The sequence below is a fragment of the Phyllobates terribilis genome, unplaced genomic scaffold (assembly GCF_046119375.1).
Source record: "Phyllobates terribilis strain yellow unplaced genomic scaffold, ASM4611937v1 Scaffold_12__6_contigs__length_324123572, whole genome shotgun sequence".
Taxonomy (NCBI): Eukaryota; Metazoa; Chordata; class Amphibia; order Anura; family Dendrobatidae; genus Phyllobates; species Phyllobates terribilis.
In genome coordinates, this window is record NW_027362772.1 from 50,491,324 (window position 1) to 50,514,981 (window position 23,658).

At 44.4% G+C, this 23,658-nt stretch overlaps 1 protein-coding gene across 1 annotated transcript in view; it reads left to right on the forward strand.

The window, feature by feature from the left end:
- Positions 1 to 23,392, forward strand: part of LOC141172025 (heat shock cognate 71 kDa protein-like) — a 45,184-nt gene extending 21,792 nt beyond the window's left edge. The window contains exons 2-9 of the mRNA XM_073655804.1: positions 13,589 to 13,800; positions 13,883 to 14,088; positions 16,396 to 16,548; positions 16,629 to 17,184; positions 17,902 to 18,104; positions 18,330 to 18,528; positions 19,303 to 19,535; positions 20,503 to 23,392. Of these exons, the coding sequence (XP_073511905.1) occupies positions 13,596 to 13,800; positions 13,883 to 14,088; positions 16,396 to 16,548; positions 16,629 to 17,184; positions 17,902 to 18,104; positions 18,330 to 18,528; positions 19,303 to 19,535; positions 20,503 to 20,694 (1,947 nt within the window). The 5' untranslated portion in view covers positions 13,589 to 13,595 and the 3' untranslated portion in view covers positions 20,695 to 23,392. The remainder of the gene's footprint in view (positions 1 to 13,588; positions 13,801 to 13,882; positions 14,089 to 16,395; positions 16,549 to 16,628; positions 17,185 to 17,901; positions 18,105 to 18,329; positions 18,529 to 19,302; positions 19,536 to 20,502) is intronic.
- The last annotated feature ends 266 nt before the right edge of the window (positions 23,393 to 23,658 follow it).

Below are 23,658 nucleotides of genomic sequence, written 5' to 3' on the forward strand. Positions count from 1 at the left end.
CTAGCATCTTCCTCCACCTCCTCTGCTGACCTCATCTCTTGGCTGACTGTGGGTTGACAGTAAGTGGGATCTCCAACCTCATCATCATCACCCTGTGCGTTATCACACCCGTCGTCCTCAGAGCCAACCTGTTCCTGCCCTGACAAAAAACTAAAGTTGTCGCTCCAATCAGGTATTTGAGTCTCATCATCGTCTTCCTCATTGTCTCCACCAACAGGAGTTACAGTTTGGGAATGAGGGTCTACATTATGGTCAGAACCTTCTGCGTCTGGTCCTGGATCCGATTCATAAAGATTCTGGGCATCAGTGCAGATCATTTCCTCGTCTGGATTCACAGAAGCGCTGGAGTCGACCTCTGATTCCTAGGCTATAGTATGAGTAAACAGCTCTGCAGACTCAACCATCTGTTGTACCTCATACTCAGACGGGCAGCTGGAGATTTTGGAGCTGTGAGGAAGCAAGTGCGATTGGGGTGACACCTTTGAGGACTGGAGTATTTGTGATGTTGAAGTTGATGTGGAGGAGAGCCCACTTAAAGGAGCACTTGATATCCGTTGAAGCACCTGCTGTTTTTGTGCCTCATCTGGAATTTGTAGCGATTGGCGTGGCCGTAAGAAAGGGATCTTATCACATTGTCCGCTAAAAGAAGTACACATTTTAGTTTGGCTGGAAGATGGTCTTTCTTCTGCAGATGTTACTGTTGCTTTAACACCTACCCCACGGACACAACCTTTTTTCCCCTTCCCAACACGCCTATTCCCCTTTCCACCAGCAGCAGGCCTTTTTCCACTCATTTTGGTGGTTAACTAATTCACAACTCTGGAGTTGTTTGCACAAAAAAACAATGGATGGGAACCGAGCAGAGCTGAGTGGCCAAACTGTGGTATTAGGCCAAAACTATTGGCTGGGTTAGATGCAGAAAAAAATTATATTCAATTTGCAACCTGATGGAGGTCAGTATAGATGGACTAATAGAGAAAGTCCCACACACAGCTAGAAGCCCAAATATATTTTCAGAGGTAGATGCAGAAAAAAAATATATTCAGTTTGCAACCTGATGGAGGTCAGTATTGATGGACTAATAGAGAAAGTCCCACACACTGCTAGAAGGCCAAATTTTTTTTCAGAGCTAGATGCAGACAAAAAAATATTTTTAATTTGCAACCTGATGGAGGTCAGTATAGATGGACTAATAGAACAAGTCCCACACACAGCTAGAAGCCCAAATATTTTTTCAGAGGTAGATGCAGAAAAAAAATATATTCAGTTTGCAACCTGATGGAGGTCAGTATAGATGGACTAATAGAGAAAGTCCCACACACTGCTAGAAGGCCAAATATTTTTTCAGAGCTAGATGCAGAAAAAAATTATATTCAGTTTGCAACCTGATGGAGGTCAGTATAGATGGACTAATAGAACAAGTCCCACACACAGCTAGAAGCCCAAATATTTTTTCAGAGGTAGATGCAGATAAAAATTATTTTTAATTTGCAACCTGATGGAGGTCAGTATAGATGGACTAATAGAGAAAGTCCCACACACTGCTAGAAGCCCAAATATTTTTTCAGAGCTAGATGCAGATAAAAATTTTTTTTAATTTGCAACCTGATGGAGGTCAGTATAGATGGACTAATAGAGAAAGTCCCACACACTGCTAGAAGGCCAACTATTTTTTCAGAGCTAGATGCAGAAAAAAATTATATTCAGTTTGCAACCTGATGGAGGTCTGTATAGATGGATTAATAGAACAAGTCCCACACACAGCTAGAAGCCCAATATTTTTTCAGAGGTAGATGCAGAAAAAAAATATATTCAGTTTGCAACCTGATGTAGGTCTGTATAGATGGATTAATAGAACAAGTCCCACACACAGCTAGAAGCCCAATATTTTTTCAGAGGTAGATGCAGAAAAAAAATATATTCAGTTTGCAACCTGATGGAGGTCAGTATAGATGGACTAATAGAGAAAGTCCCACACACTGCTAGAAGGCCAACTATTTTTTCAGAGCTAGATGCAGAAAAAAATTATATTCAGTTTGCAACCTGATGGAGGTCTGTATAGATGGATTAATAGAACAAGTCCCACACACAGCTAGAAGCCCAATATTTTTTCAGAGGTAGATGCAGAAAAAAAAATATATTCAGTTTGCAACCTGATCGAGGTCAGTATAGATGGACTAATAGAGAAAGTCCCACACACTGCTAGAAGGCCAACTATTTTTTCAGATCTAGATGCAGAAAAAAATTATATTCAGTTTGTAACCTGATGGAGGTCTGTATAGATGGATTAATAGAACAAGTCCCACACACAGCTAGAAGCCCAAATATTTTTTCAGAGGTAGATGCAGAAAAAAATTATATTCAGTTTGCAACCTGATGGATGTCAGTATAGATGGACTAATAGAACAAGTCCCACACACAGTTAGAAGCCCAAATATTTTTTCAGAGGTAGATGCAGATAAAAATTATTTTTAATTTGCAACCTGATGGAGGTCAGTATAGATGGACTAATAGAGAAAGTCCCACACACTGCTAGAAGGCCAAATATTTTTTCAGAGCTAGATGCAGATAAAAATTATTTTTAATTTGCAACCTGATGGAGGTCAGTATAGATGGACTAATAGAGAAAGTCCCACACACTACTAGAAGGCCAAATATTTTTTCAGAGCTAGATGCAGAAAAAAATTATATTCAGTTTGCAACCTGATGGAGGTCAGTATAGATGGACTAATAGAACAAGTCCCACACACAGTTAGAAGCCCAAATATTTTTTCAGAGGTAGATGCAGATAAAAATTATTTTTAATTTGCAACCTGATGGAGGTCAGTATAGATGGACTAATAGAGAAAGTCCCACACACTGCTAGAAGGCCAAATATTTTTTCAGAGCTAGATGCAGATAAAAATTATTTTTAATTTGCAACCTGATGGAGGTCAGTATAGATGGACTAATAGAGAAAGTCCCACACACTACTAGAAGGCCAAATATTTTTTCAGAGCTAGATGCAGAAAAAAATTATATTCAGTTTGCAACCTGATGGAGGTCAGTATAGATGGACTAATAGAACAAGTCCCACACACAGCTAGAAGCCCAAATATTTTTTCAGAGGTAGATGCAGATAAAAATTATTTTTAATTTGCAACCTGATGGAGGTCTGTATAGATGGACTAATAAAGAAAGTCCCACACACTGCTAGAAGGCCAAATATTTTTTCAGAGCTAGATGCAGATAAAAATTATTTTTAATTTGCAACCTGATGGAGGTCAGTATAGATGGACTAATAGAGAAAGTCCCACACACTACTAGAAGGCCAAATATTTTTTCAGAGCTAGATGCAGAAAAAAATTATATTCAGTTTGCAACCTGATGGAGGTCAGTATAGATGGACTAATAGAACAAGTCCCACACACAGCTAGAAGCCCAAATATTTTTTCAGAGGTAGATGCAGATAAAAATTATTTTTAATTTGCAACCTGATGGAGGTCAGTATAGATGGACTAATAGAGAAAGTCCCACACACTGCTAGAAGGCCAAATATTTTTTCAGAGCTAGATGCAGATAAAAATTATTTTTAATTTGCAACCTGATGGAGGTCGGTATAGATGGACTAATAGAGAAAGTCCCACACACTACTAGAAGGCCAAATATTTTTTCAGAGCTAGATGCAGAAAAAAATTATATTCAGTTTGCAACCTGATGGAGGTCTGTATAGATGGACTAATAGAGAAAGTCCCACACACTGCTAGAAGGCCAAATATTTTTTCAGAGCTAGATGCAGATAAAAATTATTTTTAATTTGCAACCTGATGGAGGTCAGTATAGATGGACTAATAGAGAAAGTCCCACACACTACTAGAAGGCCAAATATTTTTTCAGAGCTAGATGCAGAAAAAAAATATATTCAGTTTGCAACCTGATGGAGGTCTGTATAGATGGATTAATAGAACAAGTCCCACACACAGCTAGAAGCCCAATATTTTTTCAGAGGTAGATGCAGAAAAAAAATATATTCAGTTTGCAACCTGATGGAGGTCTGTATAGATGGATTAATAGAACAAGTCCCACACACAGCTAGAAGCCCAATATTTTTTCAGAGGTAGATGCAGAAAAAAAATATATTTAGTTTGCAACCTGATGGAGGTCAGTATAGGTGGACTAATAGAACAAGTCCCACACACTGCTAGAAGCCCAAATATTTTTTCAGAGCTAGATGCAGAAAAAAATTATATTCAATTTGCAACCTGATGGAGGTCAGTATAGATGGACTAATAGAATGATGCTATGCCCAAAAGATTTTACTTCACTAGGTGCAGTAAAAAAATTGGTATTCTATACACAGGTGGTATATCTTGCAACACAGATAGGCTACTCCACTGACTAACACACTCTGCAATAGGCCAAAAAGGATTAGCTTTGCTAGATTCAGCCAAATGCTGTGAAAAAAACTTGCACAGCACTGGCACAGACCTGCCTGGCAAAAACTGATAGGAACTGATGTAACCTAGTCCTGAAAAGGACTGCAATTACAATTAGTCTTTACTCCCACAATCTATCTATTTAAGAGCACAGACCTGCCTGATAAAAGTCGTAGGAAATGCTGTAACCTAGTCCTTAAAAGGACTGCAATCACAACTATTCCCTACTCCCAAGCTATCTGTAGATTTGTGCGAAAATTGGCTTGAAATTAACAAGGTATAGCGCACACAGCAACAGCGGTGCCGTCTAACACGCAGCTGCAGCAGTGAGAAAATGGTGGCGACGGGGAAAATGGCTTGGTCTTATAGGGCAAGGACATGTGACATACACTGCCAATGACACAAGCCCTTGCTTGTGTGAAAAAAAGCACTTCGCTCCGTGTGTGCGCTGCTGATAGGCTGACAGTTTGCACCTCCCCACTGTAAATGCGGGAAAGAGAAAAAAAAATGGAGATCTTCATTATTCCTGCAGAGATCCATCCCCTGCCCCTCCCCCCACCCCGCTGTACACTCAAACTGTGTATTAACATTAATTTTCATCATTACTGAGAAAAAATCCAGTTATGATTTTGGTGCACAAACAGTTATCGAACATAACCTCGAACAGCCGAATTTTTCTCAAATCGTTCGTGTTCGCCGAACGGCTCGAACACCGCCCAAAACAGCTCAAATTTGAGATTGGCGAACAGTTCGAGTAGAACAACGCTCATCTCTAGAGTATAACACAGGATGTAACTCAGGATCAGTACAGGATCAGTAATGTAATGTATGTACACAGTGACTGCACCAGCAGAATAGTGAGCGCAGCTCTGGAGTATAATACAGGAGGTAACGCAGGATCAGTAATGTAATGTATGTACACAGTGACTTCACCACACCAGCAGAATAGTGAGTGTGCAGCTCTGGAGTATAATACAGGATGTAACTCAGGATCAGTACAGGATCAGTAATATAATGTATGTACACAGTGACTGCACCAGCAGAATAGTGAGTGCACCTCTGGAGTATAATACAGGATGTAACTTAGGATCAGTACAGGATCAGTAATGTAATGTATGTGCATAGTGACTGCACCAGCAGGATAGTGAGTGCAGCTCTGGAGTATAATACAGGAGGTAACTCAGGATCAGTACAGGATCAGTAATGTAATGTATGTACACAGTGACTGCACTAGCAGAATAGTGAGTGCAGTTCTGGAGTATAATACAGGATATAACTCAGGATCAGTACAGGATCAGTAATGTAATGTATGTACACAGTGACTGCACCAGCAAATTAGTGAGTGCAGCTCTGGAGGATAATACAGGATGTAACGCAGGATCAGTAATGTTTGTACACAGTGACTGCATCAAAAGAATAGTGAGTGCAGCTCTGGAGGATAATGCAGGATATAACTCAGGATCAGTAAAGGATCAGTAATGTAATGAGTGTACACAGTGAGTGCACCAGCAGAATAGTGAGTGCAGCTCTGGGGTATAATGCAGGATGTAACTCAGGATCAGTACAGGATCAGTAATTTAATGTATGTACACAGTGAGTGCACCAGCAGAATAGTGAGTGCAGCTCGGGAGTATAATACAGGATGTAACTCAGGATCAGTAATGTAATGTATGTACATAGTGACTGCACCTGCAGAATAGTGAGGGCAGCTCTGGGGTATAATACAGGATGTAACTCAGGATCAGTACAGGATCAGTAATGTAATGTATCTATACAGTGACTGCAGCAGGAGAATAGTGAGTACAGCTCTGGAGTATAATACAGGATGTAACTCAGGATCAGTAATGCAATGTATGTACACAGTTACTCCACCAGCAGAATAGTGAGTGCAGCTCTGGAGTATAATACAGGATGTAACTCAGGATCAGTACAGGATCAGTAACGTAATGTATCTATACAGTGACTGCAGCAGGAGAATAGTGAGTGCAGCTCTGGAGTATAATACAGGATGTAACTCAGGATCAGTAATGTAATGTATGAATGTGGCACCCCAGGGGTCTGGTTTCCACAGTAACAGCAATGTTATGTCTGAGAGCAGGTGGGAGGTCTCTTGGTCAGGGATCCTATGCATGCCACACCTCCTGCCCAGTCCTGGGAGGGGAAGAACTTCCCCTATATAAACCTGGGGCTGAGGCAGGGTTAGAGAGTTCAGAGGGAGAGTGCAGCCAGGAGGGCTGACAGGGAGCTGTGGCTCCGGCTGGGCCCAGCTCCTGGCCCATGCCAGAAGTAGAGACAGAGAAGAGAAGCAGCTATGGGAAGAAACAACAGGAGCTCTGTGGGAGCAGTGTTACAAGGAGTCAGGGGCTGGCAGCTGCAGAGCTCGCCCTGACTGAGAAGATTTCTTACCGGACCCGGAGTCCGAGGCTGTGGGGACTAACTCCTACCCAGCAGCAGAATCCGTCAGGCAGGGGATTTCAGGTCCTCTGGCCAAGAAACCCGAAGGCACGGTCACACGCATGGGACCAGCACCGCCGTCGTGGAGCGGAAGCTACTAGAAGGCCCCGAGTCACCGGCCATACGGGTGAGCACCACACGGTACACTCAGGGACGTGGGCTACTTATACCCGCTTCTAGCAAGGTAGCCAGAAGAGTACAGTTAGTTTGGGAGGCCTACAACTCCGCCTGGCCAGGGGAGATCCCATCTGCTCAAGGACTGACCAGGCCCCAATTGCTAGCCAGTACTCCGGGAGGGTCTATCTTTGTCACCAGTAAAGACCCTGAACTACACCGTACCGTCTCCGAGTGGTTCCTGCTACCCCCATCATCCACGTCGGCTGCCCTGAGGCCATACCCCTCCCGTTGGGGGTTATACCATCCCCGCTGCACCATCCTTCCACCGGCCTCAGCGGTCTGCCCTGCAGCGGCAGCTCCAAAGCTGCATTCAACGGGTGGCGTAGTCATCCAACATCTACTGCTAATAGACTCGCCACTTAGTTTGACTCCCTGGGCACGGACCGGGTCACCGCCACGAGACTACAACCCTCAACAGATCCGGCTCCGGGTAAGCTCCCGTGCGCGCGATGCCGCGCGACGAAGGCCCAGGGGTGCGTCAACTTTTGACGTAGTCGGCAGGATTTCGTGCCTGCGACCACCGGGTACTGCGTGCCTGAAAAAGACTGTTCAAACTTACCAGTGGTGAAGATTCCCGCCATCCGGCGCCATCTTCAGCCTTCTTCCCGCCATCGGTGAAGATTCCCGCCATCCGGCGCCATTTTCAGCCTTCTTCCCGCCTTCCGTGGAGTTTTCCCGCCGTTGGACGCCATCTTGAGGACGCCGCGCGGGAAGAAGAGGGGCGTGGACTCCGAAAGCGCGCAAGAACTGAAGTCCCGCCTCACGTCCGGACGTTGCGTAAGGTCCTGGAAGGAGCCCAGCAGACGCCGACGTCACAGGAGCGCGACGGAAGGTCCTCAACCCTGACGATCCACTGCGGAGCCGCGGCCTACGGAAGAGGATCATCGCAAGGTAGGCCACGGTCCACTAGGGGGGAGAAGGATGTCGGATACGGAGGAGAGCTTCACCGCTTCAACCCCCGCCAGCGCCACCGCTGTTGCGGTCATGCCTTTCACCATGCCCTATATCCCGGGGGCAGCCTGGCTACCCCATTACTCAGGGGAGTCACATACCCTGCATGACTTTAGAGAAAAGCTGGATAGCCTCTTCCAGGTGTACCCCCTCACAGAGGAGCAAAAAGTGAGCATCCTGGTGGCCCAATTAACCGGAGCAGCCCAAAGGGAGGTAAAGTCCTGGCCACCTGGGAGGAGGACTTTCGCAGAGATACTAACCCAGCTAACCGAGGAGGAGCTGCAGTACTACCAATACGAGGAAAGCCAAGAGGACCCGGACGGGTCTGAGGACTACCCTCAGGAGGGAGCACAAAGAGGACATAGCTACTGAAGGGAAGTAGCATGAATAAAGAGCTGTAAATAGTTACCCGTAAGGGTACAAGAACTGCTGCTAATTAAAATATGGTCCCCGTTGGGACTAGTGAACTGTTACCCGTGTGTCCCTATCCCTTAACAGGCTGAGGACTGTGAACAGCCATTCCTTATCCCCACTGGCCGAGGACTGAGAGCGGCCATATCCTGTAAATAATTATGTGTTTCTAGTAATTTATGGGAGTCTTTGGTGGATTTACCGGGAATCCTTTGTACATAGTTGGAGCGTAACCCAGGACGGACTAAAGACTGTTAAGGACTCGGGGCAGGACAGACCCCTACCTGGTTACGTCTCCCTGTTTTGGTGAAATGGACACCTTGCTTTTCTTCAAAACTGCACCCGGTTGCGGACACGCCGTAACCATCTTTATGTGTTTTTCTTATTGTATTATTATTGTTTATACCTTGTTATGTTTTTCTAAAAATATGTTTAGTCTCGGAGTGCTAAATTTCACTAGGGGGGAATGTGGCACCCCAGGGGTCTGGTTTCCACAGTAACAGCAATGTTATGTCTGAGAGCAGGTGGGAGGTCTCTTGGTCAGGGATCCTATGCATGCCACACCTCCTGCCCAGTCCTGGGAGGGGAAGAACTTCCCCTATATAAACCTGGGGCTGAGGCAGGGTTAGAGAGTTCAGAGGGAGAGTGCAGCCAGGAGGGCTGACAGGGAGCTGTGGCTCCGGCTGGGCCCAGCTCCTGGCCCATGCCAGAAGTAGAGACAGAGAAGAGAAGCAGCTATGGGAAGAAACAACAGGAGCTCTGTGGGAGCAGTGTTACAAGGAGTCAGGGGCTGGCAGCTGCAGAGCTCGCCCTGACTGAGAAGATTTCTTACCGGACCCGGAGTCCGAGGCTGTGGGGACTAACTCCTACCCAGCAGCAGAATCCGTCAGGCAGGGGATTTCAGGTCCTCTGGCCAAGAAACCCGAAGGCACGGTCACACGCATGGGACCAGCACCGCCGTCGTGGAGCGGAAGCTACTAGAAGGCCCCGAGTCACCGGCCATACGGGTGAGCACCACACGGTACACTCAGGGACGTGGGCTACTTATACCCGCTTCTAGCAAGGTAGCCAGAAGAGTACAGTTAGTTTGGGAGGCCTACAACTCCGCCTGGCCAGGGGAGATCCCATCTGCTCAAGGACTGACCAGGCCCCAATTGCTAGCCAGTACTCCGGGAGGGTCTATCTTTGTCACCAGTAAAGACCCTGAACTACACCGTACCGTCTCCGAGTGGTTCCTGCTACCCCCATCATCCACGTCGGCTGCCCTGAGGCCATACCCCTCCCGTTGGGGGTTATACCATCCCCGCTGCACCATCCTTCCACCGGCCTCAGCGGTCTGCCCTGCAGCGGCAGCTCCAAAGCTGCATTCAACGGGTGGCGTAGTCATCCAACATCTACTGCTAATAGACTCGCCACTTAGTTTGACTCCCTGGGCACGGACCGGGTCACCGCCACGAGACTACAACCCTCAACAGATCCGGCTCCGGGTAAGCTCCCGTGCGCGCGATGCCGCGCGACGAAGGCCCAGGGGTGCGTCAACTTTTGACGTAGTCGGCAGGATTTCGTGCCTGCGACCACCGGGTACTGCGTGCCTGAAAAAGACTGTTCAAACTTACCAGTGGTGAAGATTCCCGCCATCCGGCGCCATCTTCAGCCTTCTTCCCGCCATCGGTGAAGATTCCCGCCATCCGGCGCCATTTTCAGCCTTCTTCCCGCCTTCCGTGGAGTTTTCCCGCCGTTGGACGCCATCTTGAGGACGCCGCGCGGGAAGAAGAGGGGCGTGGACTCCGAAAGCGCGCAAGAACTGAAGTCCCGCCTCACGTCCGGACGTTGCGTAAGGTCCTGGAAGGAGCCCAGCAGACGCCGACGTCACAGGAGCGCGACGGAAGGTCCTCAACCCTGACGATCCACTGCGGAGCCGCGGCCTACGGAAGAGGATCATCGCAAGGTAGGCCACGGTCCACTAGGGGGGAGAAGGATGTCGGATACGGAGGAGAGCTTCACCGCTTCAACCCCCGCCAGCGCCACCGCTGTTGCGGTCATGCCTTTCACCATGCCCTATATCCCGGGGGCAGCCTGGCTACCCCATTACTCAGGGGAGTCACATACCCTGCATGACTTTAGAGAAAAGCTGGATAGCCTCTTCCAGGTGTACCCCCTCACAGAGGAGCAAAAAGTGAGCATCCTGGTGGCCCAATTAACCGGAGCAGCCCAAAGGGAGGTAAAGTCCTGGCCACCTGGGAGGAGGACTTTCGCAGAGATACTAACCCAGCTAACCGAGGAGGAGCTGCAGTACTACCAATACGAGGAAAGCCAAGAGGACCCGGAGGGGTCTGAGGACTACCCTCAGGAGGGAGCACAAAGAGGACATAGCTACTGAAGGGAAGTAGCATGAATAAAGAGCTGTAAATAGTTACCCGTAAGGGTACAAGAACTGCTGCTAATTAAAATATGGTCCCCGTTGGGACTAGTGAACTGTTACCCGTGTGTCCCTATCCCTTAACAGGCTGAGGACTGTGAACAGCCATTCCTTATCCCCACTGGCCGAGGACTGAGAGCGGCCATATCCTGTAAATAATTATGTGTTTCTAGTAATTTATGGGAGTCTTTGGTGGATTTACCGGGAATCCTTTGTACATAGTTGGAGCGTAACCCAGGACGGACTAAAGACTGTTAAGGACTCGGGGCAGGACAGACCCCTACCTGGTTACGTCTCCCTGTTTTGGTGAAATGGACACCTTGCTTTTCTTCAAAACTGCACCCGGTTGCGGACACGCCGTAACCATCTTTATGTGTTTTTCTTATTGTATTATTATTGTTTATACCTTGTTATGTTTTTCTAAAAATATGTTTAGTCTCGGAGTGCTAAATTTCACTAGGGGGGAATGTGGCACCCCAGGGGTCTGGTTTCCACAGTAACAGCAATGTTATGTCTGAGAGCAGGTGGGAGGTCTCTTGGTCAGGGATCCTATGCATGCCACACCTCCTGCCCAGTCCTGGGAGGGGAAGAACTTCCCCTATATAAACCTGGGGCTGAGGCAGGGTTAGAGAGTTCAGAGGGAGAGTGCAGCCAGGAGGGCTGACAGGGAGCTGTGGCTCCGGCTGGGCCCAGCTCCTGGCCCATCCCAGAAGTAGAGACAGAGAAGAGAAGCAGCTATGGGAAGAAACAACAGGAGCTCTGTGGGAGCAGTGTTACAAGGAGTCAGGGGCTGGCAGCTGCAGAGCTCGCCCTGACTGAGAAGATTTCTTACCGGACCCGGAGTCCGAGGCTGTGGGGACTAACTCCTACCCAGCAGCAGAATCCGTCAGGCAGGGGATTTCAGGTCCTCTGGCCAAGAAACCCGAAGGCACAGTCACACGCATGGGACCAGCACCGCCGTCGTGGAGCGGAAGCTACTAGAAGGCCCCGAGTCACCGGCCATACGGGTGAGCACCACACGGTACACTCAGGGACGTGGGCTACTTATACCCGCTTCTAGCAAGGTAGCCAGAAGAGTACAGTTAGTTTGGGAGGCCTACAACTCCGCCTGGCCAGGGGAGATCCCATCTGCTCAAGGACTGACCAGGCCCCAATTGCTAGCCAGTACTCCGGGAGGGTCTATCTTTGTCACCAGTAAAGACCCTGAACTACACCGTACCGTCTCCGAGTGGTTCCTGCTACCCCCATCATCCACGTCGGCTGCCCTGAGGCCATACCCCTCCCGTTGGGGGTTATACCATCCCCGCTGCACCATCCTTCCACCGGCCTCAGCGGTCTGCCCTGCAGCGGCAGCTCCAAAGCTGCATTCAACGGGTGGCGTAGTCATCCAACATCTACTGCTAATAGACTCGCCACTTAGTTTGACTCCCTGGGCACGGACCGGGTCACCGCCACGAGACTACAACCCTCAACAGATCCGGCTCCGGGTAAGCTCCCGTGCGCGCGATGCCGCGCGACGAAGGCCCAGGGGTGCGTCATGTACACAGTTACTCCACCAGCAGAATAGTGAGTGCAGCTCTGGAGTATAATACAGGATGCAACTCAGGATCAGTACAGGATCAGTAATGTAATGTTTGTACAGTACAAACCAAAAGTTTGGACACACCTTCTCATTTAAAGATTTTTCTGTATTTTCATGACTATAAAAATTATACATTCACACTGAAGGCATCAAAACTATGCAAGATAGTGAGTGCAGCTCTGGAGTATAATACAGGATGTAACTCAGGATCAGTAATGCAATGTATGTACACAGTGACTGTACCAGCAGAATAGTGAGTGCAGCTCTGGAGTATAATACAGGATGTAACTCAGGATCAGTACAGGATCAGTAATGTAAAGTATGTACACGGTGATGCCCTAAAGTCCCTGTATGAATGGAGCTGTTGTGTATAATACTGCTCCTTTAGACCATTTACAAATGAATAGAGGTAGACAGATGAGTGTTTAGCAGACTGCTCCTTTAAGCATTGCACATGTTTGTCAGGAGTTTATCTGTGCTGTGTGGATATGTTTGGAGACATGTGCCCGGGCATCATCCTATAATTACAGGAGACGTTTCGCTGCACAAAACATTTATTAATTGTTATTTGCTATTAGTAGAACATGAAGCAATCAGACGGAGCCGGCCCCGAGCTGTGTGTGCTTTGTGCTGTGTGTAATGGGAACCTGCTCGTTATACTCCCTGCACACATATAATGTTCTCATTAGAGGCTTGGAATCGTGCACTTATATTTGGGTAGTGGGTGTGACAACCATGGTTGGCATTCTCCCCTCTGTTTGCCAGGATGTGTTGCCCTAGTTTATCTCATTGTAAATAAACTTATAAAAACGTAATTACAATTTATACAAAAGACGTGATATACTTCTCTTAATGAAGTGACTATTATGGGACTTATTGTAATATGAGTATTTCTCTCTAAGGAGTAACTGATGGACTGCAACTATGGTGGCCAACGTTACTGCTCCCATGGTTGCTTGGAAAGTACATGCCGCAAAATTACCCACTAATTGGAAAACTCTGCATAAAACTGACAGGAAAAAGGACCCACCAATATTAGTAGGGTACATGATCGTTTTTTTTCCACCAGCCACATGACTTGTCCAAGTATTGTTGTCGCTTTGCCAGAGTTTCCGTGTAGTCCCAGCCTAAACCAAGGACGATATTTTACTTCATTCTTATTTTTTGTTTTAATTCCAGAGGCAAAATGTCTAAGGGTCCAGCAGTTGGCATTGACCTGGGCACCACCTACTCTTGCGTAGGGGTCTTTCAGCATGGCAAAGTTGAGATTATTGCCAATGACCAGGGTAATCGTACCACACCCAGTTACGTGGCCTTTACTGACACCGAGAGACTCATTGGTGATGCAGCGAAGAATCAAGTGGCCATGAACCCAACAAACACGGTGTTTGGTGAGTACTTTGGCCTGGGAGATCCAGATCCTTGTAACTTAAGGTGTAGGAAACTCAATTTTGCCTCTTGGTGTTATTATAGATGCGAAGCGTCTGATTGGCCGCCGATTCGATGACCCGGTTGTACAGTCCGACATGAAGCATTGGCCATTTACAGTGATAAACGATGGTGGGAGACCCAAGGTGCAAGTGGAGTACAAAGGGGAGACCAAGTCCTTCTATGCAGAAGAAGTATCCTCCATGGTCTTGACCAAAATGAAAGAGATCTCTGAAGCCTACCTTGGAAAGGTGGGACATCGGTATATGTGACCCATATTAGAAATTGCAGTAGAGTTGGTCGTCTAAAATAAAGTAGGTGGTGTTTGGGGTGGTCAAAATAGAGACAGCATATGACAAAATTAGGATGAAGATGTTCTTATTTGTCATTAAGACCCCAAACTGAAAAATTGATTCAGACTCCTAAAATAATTCAGACTTCAGATCAGATCTTGAAATCAATTTACACCCCAGAAGAAATTCCTAAATTAATTGGACTCCAGCGCAGACCCAAAAAATCAGATACAGTGGGGGAAATAAGTATTTGATCCATTGTTGTTTTTGTAAGTTTGCCCACTGACAAATACATGAACAGTCTATAATTTTAAGGGCAGGCTAATTTTAACATTGAGAGATAAAATATCCCCAAAAAAAGCAAGAAAATCACATTGTACAAATTAGATAAATTTTTGCATTTCGCAGTGAGAAATAAGTATTTGATCCCCCTGGCAAACAACACTTTATGCTTGGTGGAAAAACCCTTGTTGGCAGTCAGACTTTTTTTGTAGTTGATGATGAAGGTTGCGCACATGTTGGGAGGAATTTTGGTCCACTTCTCTTTGCAGATCATCTCTAAATCATTAAGATTTTGAGGCTGTCGCTTGGCAACTCGGAGCTTCAACTCCCTCCATAAGTCTTCTATGGGATTAAGGTCTGGAGACTGGCTAGGCCACTCCATGACCTTACTGTGCTTCTTTTTGAGTCACTCCTTTTTTGCTTTGGCTGTATGTTTTGGGTCATTGTCTTGCTGGAAGACCCAGCCACGACTCATCTTCAATGCTCTTACTAAGGAAAGGAGGTTGTTGGCCAAAATCTCGCGATGCATGACACCATCCATCTTCCCTTGAGTACAGTGCAGTCGTCATGTCCCCTTTGCAGAAAAGCATCCCCAAAGTATAATGTTTCTCCCACCATGCTTCACAGTTGGGATGATGTTCTTAGGGTTGTACTCATCCTTCTTCTTCCTCCAAACACGGCAGGTTGAGTTAATGCCAAAGAGCTCAATTTTTGTCTCATCTGAGCACAGCACCTTCTCACAGTAACTCACAGAATCATCCAGGTGTTCATTAGCAAACTTCAGATGGGCCTGCACATGTGCCTTCTTGAGCAGGGGGAATTTGCGGCCATTGCAGGATTATAAACCTTTAAGGCGTCCTGTGTTACCAATGGTTTTCTTGGTGACTGTGGTCCCAACTGCCTTGAGATCATTAACAAGTTCCCCCTGTGTAGTTTTAGGCTGATCTCTCACCTTCCTCATGATCAAGAATACCCCACGAGGTGATATTTTGCATTGTGCCCCAGATCGATGTCCGTTGACAGTCATTTTGTATTTCTTCCATTTTCTTACTATTGCACCAACAGTTGTCTCCTTCTCACCCAGCATCTTACTTATGGTTTTGTAGCCCATTCCAGCTTTGTGCAGGTCTACGATCTTGTCCATGACATCCTTAGAAAGCTCTTTGGTCTTGCCAATGTTGTAGAGGTTAGAGTCTGACTGATTAATTGAGTCTGTGGGCAGGAGTCTTTTATACAGTTGACTATGTAAGACAGCTGTCTATAATGCAGGTAACGAGTAGATTAGGAACGTCTAACTGGTCTATAGGAGCCAGAACTCATATTGGTTTGTAGGGGATCAAATACTTATTTCTCACTGCAAAATGCAAAAAAAAATTATCTAATTTATACAATGTTATTTTCTTGATTTTTTTTTGGATATTCTATGTCTCAATGTTAAAATTAACCTACCCTTAAAATTATAGACTGTTCATGTCTTTGTCAGTGGTCAAACTTACAAAAACGGCAAGGGATCAAATACTTATTTCCCCCATTGTATGTGTCTGCAGGGTATCAGTACTTATCAGGAAGCACAAGAGTCCACATACAATGGGTTTATTGTGATTCCCTCCTGGTATTAGTCTTAAAATCCCAGTTGCTTCTGGCCCCTCCTGGCTTCTCTTTTCTTCCAGGTGGGAAACCAAACCCTTAAAGCTTAAACTGCCTCTACTATGGATAGTATAGTTGGCCCTTTCTGACTTGTACATGGGTTGCGGTGGTTCCCCCTCTGCAAAGAATGCAAAATGGCAGGGGATGACTTGAAGATTTGGTCAACCTTCTTTAGATATGGTTGAACAAGCTCTTGAAGTAGCAACAGAATTGAGGTTGATTTTGACTTTAATGATGGTCGCTCGTTGACTAACGGACTATGCCCTACCTCCAATTTCAACTTGGTCTTTTTATCATATATCATTTGTATATTGACACATTATCTTTTTTTCCTAGACAATCACAAATGCTGTTATTACAGTACCAGCCTACTTCAATGATTCCCAGAGACAGGCCACCAAAGATGCCGGGACCATTTCGGGACTCAATGTCCTACGAATCATCAATGAGCCGACCGCTGCTGCCATTGCTTATGGCTTGGACAAAAAGGTAACACTTATATGGACTTGATAACTTCAGGCAAAATGCAGATTAGCCAATACTAAATATTCTATAATTTCTACCTGCAGGTCGGGGCTGAGAGGAATGTCCTCATTTTTGACCTTGGTGGTGGCACATTTGACGTTTCCATACTTACCATTGAAGATGGTATCTTTGAAGTTAAGTCTACTGCTGGTGACACTCACTTGGGTGGGGAGGACTTTGACAATCGCATGGTTAACCATTTTGTTGGGGAATTCAAGCGTAAACACAAGAAAGATATCACGGAGAACAAGCGAGCCATCCGTCGCCTGCGTACAGCTTGTGAACGTGCCAAGCGCACCCTGTCTTCCAGTACCCAGGCTAGTATTGAGATTGACTCCCTATTTGAGGGCATTGATTTTTACACTTCACTTACCCGTGCACGTTTTGAAGAGCTCAATGCGGACCTCTTCCGTGGCACTCTAGAGCCGGTGGAGAAATCTCTGAGGGACGCCAAGCTGGACAAGGCACAGATCCATGATATTGTTCTGGTTGGAGGATCAACACGCATTCCAAAAATACAAAAGCTTCTGCAAGACTTCTTTAATGGAAGAGAACTGAACAAGAGCATTAACCCAGACGAGGCTGTGGCTTATGGAGCTGGTAAGAACACTATGTATTTTTCATCTTCCACTTGTAAATGCTTTAATATATATAAAAAACACCACTTTTTATGAATTTTTTATGATATTTTACCAAAAAATTCTAGAGAAAATGCTGGTAAAGTTTTCAAATGCCTAACTTGTTGTGTAAAAATCTTGACTATATCTTGTCTAACTGCCATGCATTATAGGAGCTGACATGATGAATTTCAACGTATACCTCACAACTAGGTGTGGGCCCCGTCTGTACACACAGATACACAATTAACTAAAGAAGAGGAGTACTATTTAGATATTTAGGCAGAGAAAATCCTCCTATCATAAACAGTGCAGCATGTAGCTTACTGCCATGTTTCTGCTGGCCATTACAAAGGTTGTAGGTTAGAATCTTGGGAAAGACCACACTCCAAGAAAAGTTAATAATTAACTATATATAAAGGCAGAGATCTTAACAGTGGATCACCTCTATTAAGTCATAATTTACTAATATGATGCTTGTAAATGAAACCTTTAAACTAGACAATCCCTTTAAACAAATTTATTAGGAAAAGAACCTTCTCTGACTTTTAGTTGATTCAAAAGCTTTTTAAATATACCTCAAACTCTTTATTAATTTCCATAACTCTTGTAACTGAGATATGTAGACCATCTATGATTCTATGTTATTTGCCTTTATTTAGGATGACGCTGACTCTTGCGTCCATTGCTCTTTTCTTAGCTGTTCAGGCTGCAATCTTATCCGGAGACAAATCTGAGAACGTACAGGATCTTCTGTTACTGGATGTGACTCCCTTGTCTCTTGGCATTGAGACTGCCGGAGGGGTCATGACCATTCTCATCAAACGTAACACAACTATACCTACGAAGCAAACCCAGACCTTTACTACATACTCTGACAACCAACCCGGTGTCCTTATCCAGGTAATGAGTCCTGATATATCCTCACCACTATACTGGAGGTATACAGCCGGAGCAATGATGTTGGGCATTGCAACCATTTTTATGCTACCTCTTAGTCTGAAGACCACCACTTAGCAGGCAATATCTGTTTGCCCTGAGCATCACAAGATAGTCTCTCGGGATTGATAACGAAAAGCCAATGATATAATTCATGTACATTCAATGAAACGAGTACTTTCTTATTAGGTATTTGAAGGAGAAAGAGCGATGACAAAGGACAATAATCTTCTTGGAAAGTTTGAGTTGACCGGAATTCCACCTGCTCCTCGTGGTGTTCCCCAAATCGAAGTGACCTTCGACATTGACGCCAATGGGATTATGAATGTGTCTGCTGTGGACAAGAGCACCGGCAAGGAAAATAAGATCACTATAACCAATGACAAGGGTGAGTGGTGAAAAGCGAAGCCAGATTATAAAAGGCATGTGACCTGCAGTCTCTGGCATCTTGAGGACCTAAGAGGTTCCTACCATGGTTGGATCTATCTATCTATCTATCTATCTATCTATCTATCTATCTATCTATCTAATGAGTACCTATATATCTAATTAATGACCCTTAAGTAGGCATTAACAACTTAGTGACCAACACTGGGGAGAGAAGTTCTATGGGACCCTTACCTTTTGGGAAGGTGGGGATCCTCAGATGGCCATTCGACTTTTTGTTTTGAAATGTTAGGAGGTCACTAGCTGGGTGTTTTTTCTGATCCCAATATCAAATGTTAGGGAACAATTTTTTAGGAGCCATTTTTTCCCATTTGTGACTTCTATAGAGTCATGTGGGGTCTGAGTTTCAGTGGTTGGTGGGCGCCAACAAATATTTTTGCTCAGCTGAATCATATAGTCAACCAAGTCTTTTTCTTTTTTCAACCTGCTTGGCTGAAGAATAATCATATTTCCTGAGTGAAAATGCGATAGTGAGACATTAGGATTCTGTTTTACAGCGGACAGTAAAATGAGATGGAGAGTAATTTGTACTGACACCTAGTGGTAAATATGAAAACTGCAATATTATACATTTCATGTTTAATCAGAGTTAAATATAAACATATCTAACCTTTTGCAAATAGTGTCCTAAGCCATAGTGCTTGTATGGGAAAGTATAGCTTTTTTATGTACTAGTATGTGAAAACCAAAGTTAATATTATGATCTGTATTAAAGGTCGTCTGAGCAAGGAGGAGATCGAGCGTATGGTACAGGAAGCAGACAGATATAAGTCTGAAGATGAAGCTCAGAGAGACAAGATCTCTGCCAAGAATTCACTCGAGTCCTTGGCCTTCAACATGAAGAGCACGGCTGAAGATGAGAAGCTGAAAGACAAAATTAGCCCGGAGGACAAACAGAAGATCCTAGACAAGTGCAATGAGGTCATCTCCTGGTTGGACAGAAACCAAGTAAGCACTCCGCCATGTTATGTGAGTCTAAGAGCATGTTTCATAGGGCACTGCCAAAGGAAAACCTCAAGACAAACCATTTAACCCATCCCTGAACTCTAATATCTTCCAATCTTAAAAACTTTCCAAACTTTTTATGTAGTTTGTTATGTATTATATTATCTACTTGTCTTGTCAAATTCTTATCTCCACACTTCAATCAGTAGATCAAATGTCATATAACCGAAGGATGTTATTGGGAACGCCAAATGGAAACTGATGGGGTAGCAAAATCAATCATCAGTTGTTAGGAAGTTAAGCAAAGTCCTTGATTGCATCTACTGTATCTGTGAACAGGTCTTTGGGGTTCAGCTTGAAGACATACTCAGGCAGGAATTTTGTTCTTCCCGAGTAGGGAAGTTCTGGTAGATCAGTCATTGAGTTTGATAGTGGATACTGTTAAAGGGGTATTCCCACTATGGTAATTTCTGGCACGTCTACAGGATGTGCCATAGATTTTTGAAAGATGTGGCCCACCTCTGAGGTCTGCATTTGTATCAATGGGAATACCCCCAACTTTGTCTCATCTAGTGACATGACACGCTTTTGAATAGAAAGTGCAACGAAAATGCTTGCCCACTTTTCCATTTGTTCTCAGCCATGATGCAACCACCTCACCAGTTGAGACCCACGCTGATCACAAATTTATGGGATTTCCTATAAATGTTTGTGATAGTAATGTATTGTCAATTCGGCGGGAGTGGAATTCATATCAAATATTGATGAATCACCTTCTTTGTTAAGGAGAAAGGAGCATTTCAGAGTAAAATATACCTTGCTGAAATTGTGCAGCCAAGCTCTGATTCATGCTGACTGCACTTTGGAAGCTCACGTTTCGCCAACACTTCTTCAGGGAGTTTTCATGACTGTTCTCACTTGTATCCTACTCATATTTTTTTTCTTCTTTGTCTATATATTATTCTACTAGATGGCTGAAAAGGAAGAATATGAACATCAACAGAAGGAGCTGCAGAACCTCTGCAACCCAATAATCACTAAGTTATACCAAGGAGCCGGGGGAGCAGGAATGCCCGGAGGGATGCCAGGCGGCTTTCCTGGAGCTGGAGGCAGTGCAGCAGGTGGATCTTCTTCTGGACCCACCATTGAAGAAGTCGATTAAAAACATCCACCCAACACTATATAAAGCAGGTTTCATGGCAAAGTCCCAAATCAACACGCTTTATAATCATCATAACTTATATCCTGCTTTATCTTATAGCCAAGGAGACTGTTATATCTGTATTATGTACCTGATGCAGTGTCTGTACTTTCTGCACCCTAGTCTGTTCAGCCTAGTACCTTTCACAGTGTTGAAGACTTGTGATCCCAGATCCTTATTTTTATTGTCTGATGACACAAGTGTCTTCCACAATTTGCACTTTGGATGTTGCAACATACCATAAAAGAATGGCAGCCATGACCAGCATCGTATCAATACTCAATCCTGTAGGACTTACCATGCACATGTTCTTAGAAGGTTTCAGATTTATTTTGCCAAAGATACAAGTCCAAAAAATTTCAAAGATGCAGCTGAATTAGTCATACAGGCTAGGGAAAACCAAAATGAGAACCTTCAACTGTTTCACCTCACCCAGATAAAGGCCAAGCAAAGCCACTGCCAAATTTGTCATCAGCCTTCTGTTCCATGGTAGAGTGGGTTCATTTGCTAGGCATAGGACTTTAGGTTAAAAGGAATGGGAGATTTTTATTAGTTTATTTGTATTCTATTCATTAGACCACTTTATGGTGAAAGTCATTGAAACAAGTTTTGACCTTTCAGCTTGTATTTTTTTGGAATCTTATCCCAATATTCTGGAATGGTCTCCAATATCAAGTGATTTTCAAAAACATTTCTTTCACCAAATAGAATTTGAAGACTATTATTTACTACTTTTGTAAATGAGGAAGAAAGGTAATCAGGTACATCTTGGAGACCTCCTGATCTTGGTGATTAAATTCATTCAGCACCAAGAAGCTTAGAGGTCTCAATGTTTAGATTTAAAAAACAGAAGCCTTATGTTCTGCCTATACGTTCGACTTCTGGGCCTTGATGGATCTTGTGGGTAGCTGTTCCACCATATCTAGATTCTATGACTTCATGGATAGGAGAAGAGCAATTGCAAGAAGAGCCATCTGTCATTTTGTGCCAAAAAGAATAACCAGGTTTAGAAGGACTCGTCTTCCAAGATCTCCAGTCAACCAATGTATTTCCTCAACACAAATTCTGCTGTGTTATATGGATTTCCCCCAGATTTTATTAAAAAAAGTATTGAGGTCAAGTTGAAAATTTAGTTTTAAATGTGGCCAAACTACAACTTTCTGCATTGTTCGAGAAGTATTTGTACAAGAGAGGACCACATTGGAGACCAAAAGTCTTAATGGATTGAAATACCTCATCGATGTCCAAATCTTTTGCCTACGATATTGTCTTGGTCACTTTTGATCTACTTGCCCCACCTTCATTTGTCCATATTTCCACTTTTTTTTCACTAAACATGAGAATACATTTCATCATCATCATCATCATCATCATAATCTCACTTTTTCTTAGATCCAGTCCTCTTATTGGCAACATTTTGGTGGATGGAGTACAAACAGCAAATTCAACCTTAGCTGCCCATACACATTAGATGGCCGTATGAAGCTTTGGCCAATTGTTCAGCCTACAGTCACCTTGGCCGTCTCTCACATACACAGGAGCTCTTGTTTAGCTGTGTTCTCCACGAAGAAGTCATCTCCAGACAAGTCCGAAATTGGACATGCCCCATCGACATCTTCCCCAACAGTCAGTCGACCAGCGCCCCCATACACATTACACTGTCAACTGGACAAGTTGATATTGATACGTATATTTTGTACCCAAAAATAATTTTTGCATTTGGGTGTGATAAAAAAATTTGCACCATTTATCTTCTGAGTTAATTCACAAACCTTAGTGAGCTAATTTTGACAGGGAGTTAAAACTCCTCTATGCTGATTTACAACAGCAGACCACATCAAAGTGATGTTGAACTTTGATGTGGTCATAACCCAGCTGAGAAGAGCGCAGAAAAAGGCCTCATTCAGACTTCCGATTTTTCACGTAAGAGAAAATCAAAATGATTATTATTATGATCAAACTCGGATCATATTTTGACCAGAGTGTGCTTCACTTGTCATCCAATTTTCTCGTACATGAAGAAATTAAAAATAAGAATTTATCGAATGTCATCTGAGTGCGGTCCGAATTCTTCACGGAACCATTGTGTGGATTTTGATCCGACCCTCAGATCAAAATCGGACACGTCTTCGATTTCTTTCCTTGGACCACTTGGTCGAAGGAAAAGATCGAACTTGTGAATGGTCCCATAGAATATCACAGATCCGAGTGCTATCCGTGAAAAACACACTTAGCACTTGTATGCAAAAATGAACGAGGCCAAAGATAGATAATAAATTAGTACACTCCCTATCAGAACGAGCTCACTGACAAATCCTCCACTCACTCTGCAGCCAGCAGTGTGCTAGGATTGTGTTGGGGAAACAGTCTCTAAAACCCAAACAGTGAAAATTTTTGAATGAGAGTAAACTGAAAAAAATTTATATTTTAGCTCAAAATAAATGACTCTGAAGGAGTCCATATCCTTTAAGTGCCCACTTGTGCCTTCAGGGGATTTGCCCTGAGAATGGTTCCTGGGACTATGTCTACCCTCATCGTTCTGCACCACTCGGGGGAGTTTGTGTTGTGTCTCTGATGCTTTTACCAGTGGGACTGTAATCACTGTGCCAACATTATCGACAACCACAGTAATAATAAAAGTGCGGTATGAACACCCTGATGATCGTGAAATTTCTCTCCTCCTTCTACTTATGTTGCAAGAATACAACACCAACAGCAATGCTGTCTCCATGCTGATTATAAGCAGATGTAACAGAGCTGAATTCAGAACCCAGCTCCGGTGTGCCCAGTGATAATATTCTAATATAACACATTAGATTGACAAACTCTATAGACGTTTAGTGAATAGAGAGGACCATATTTGTCATTTCTACCAGAACTACATCTGGGATGCACTTCTGTAAGGTTTCTTGCGCGTGATCATTA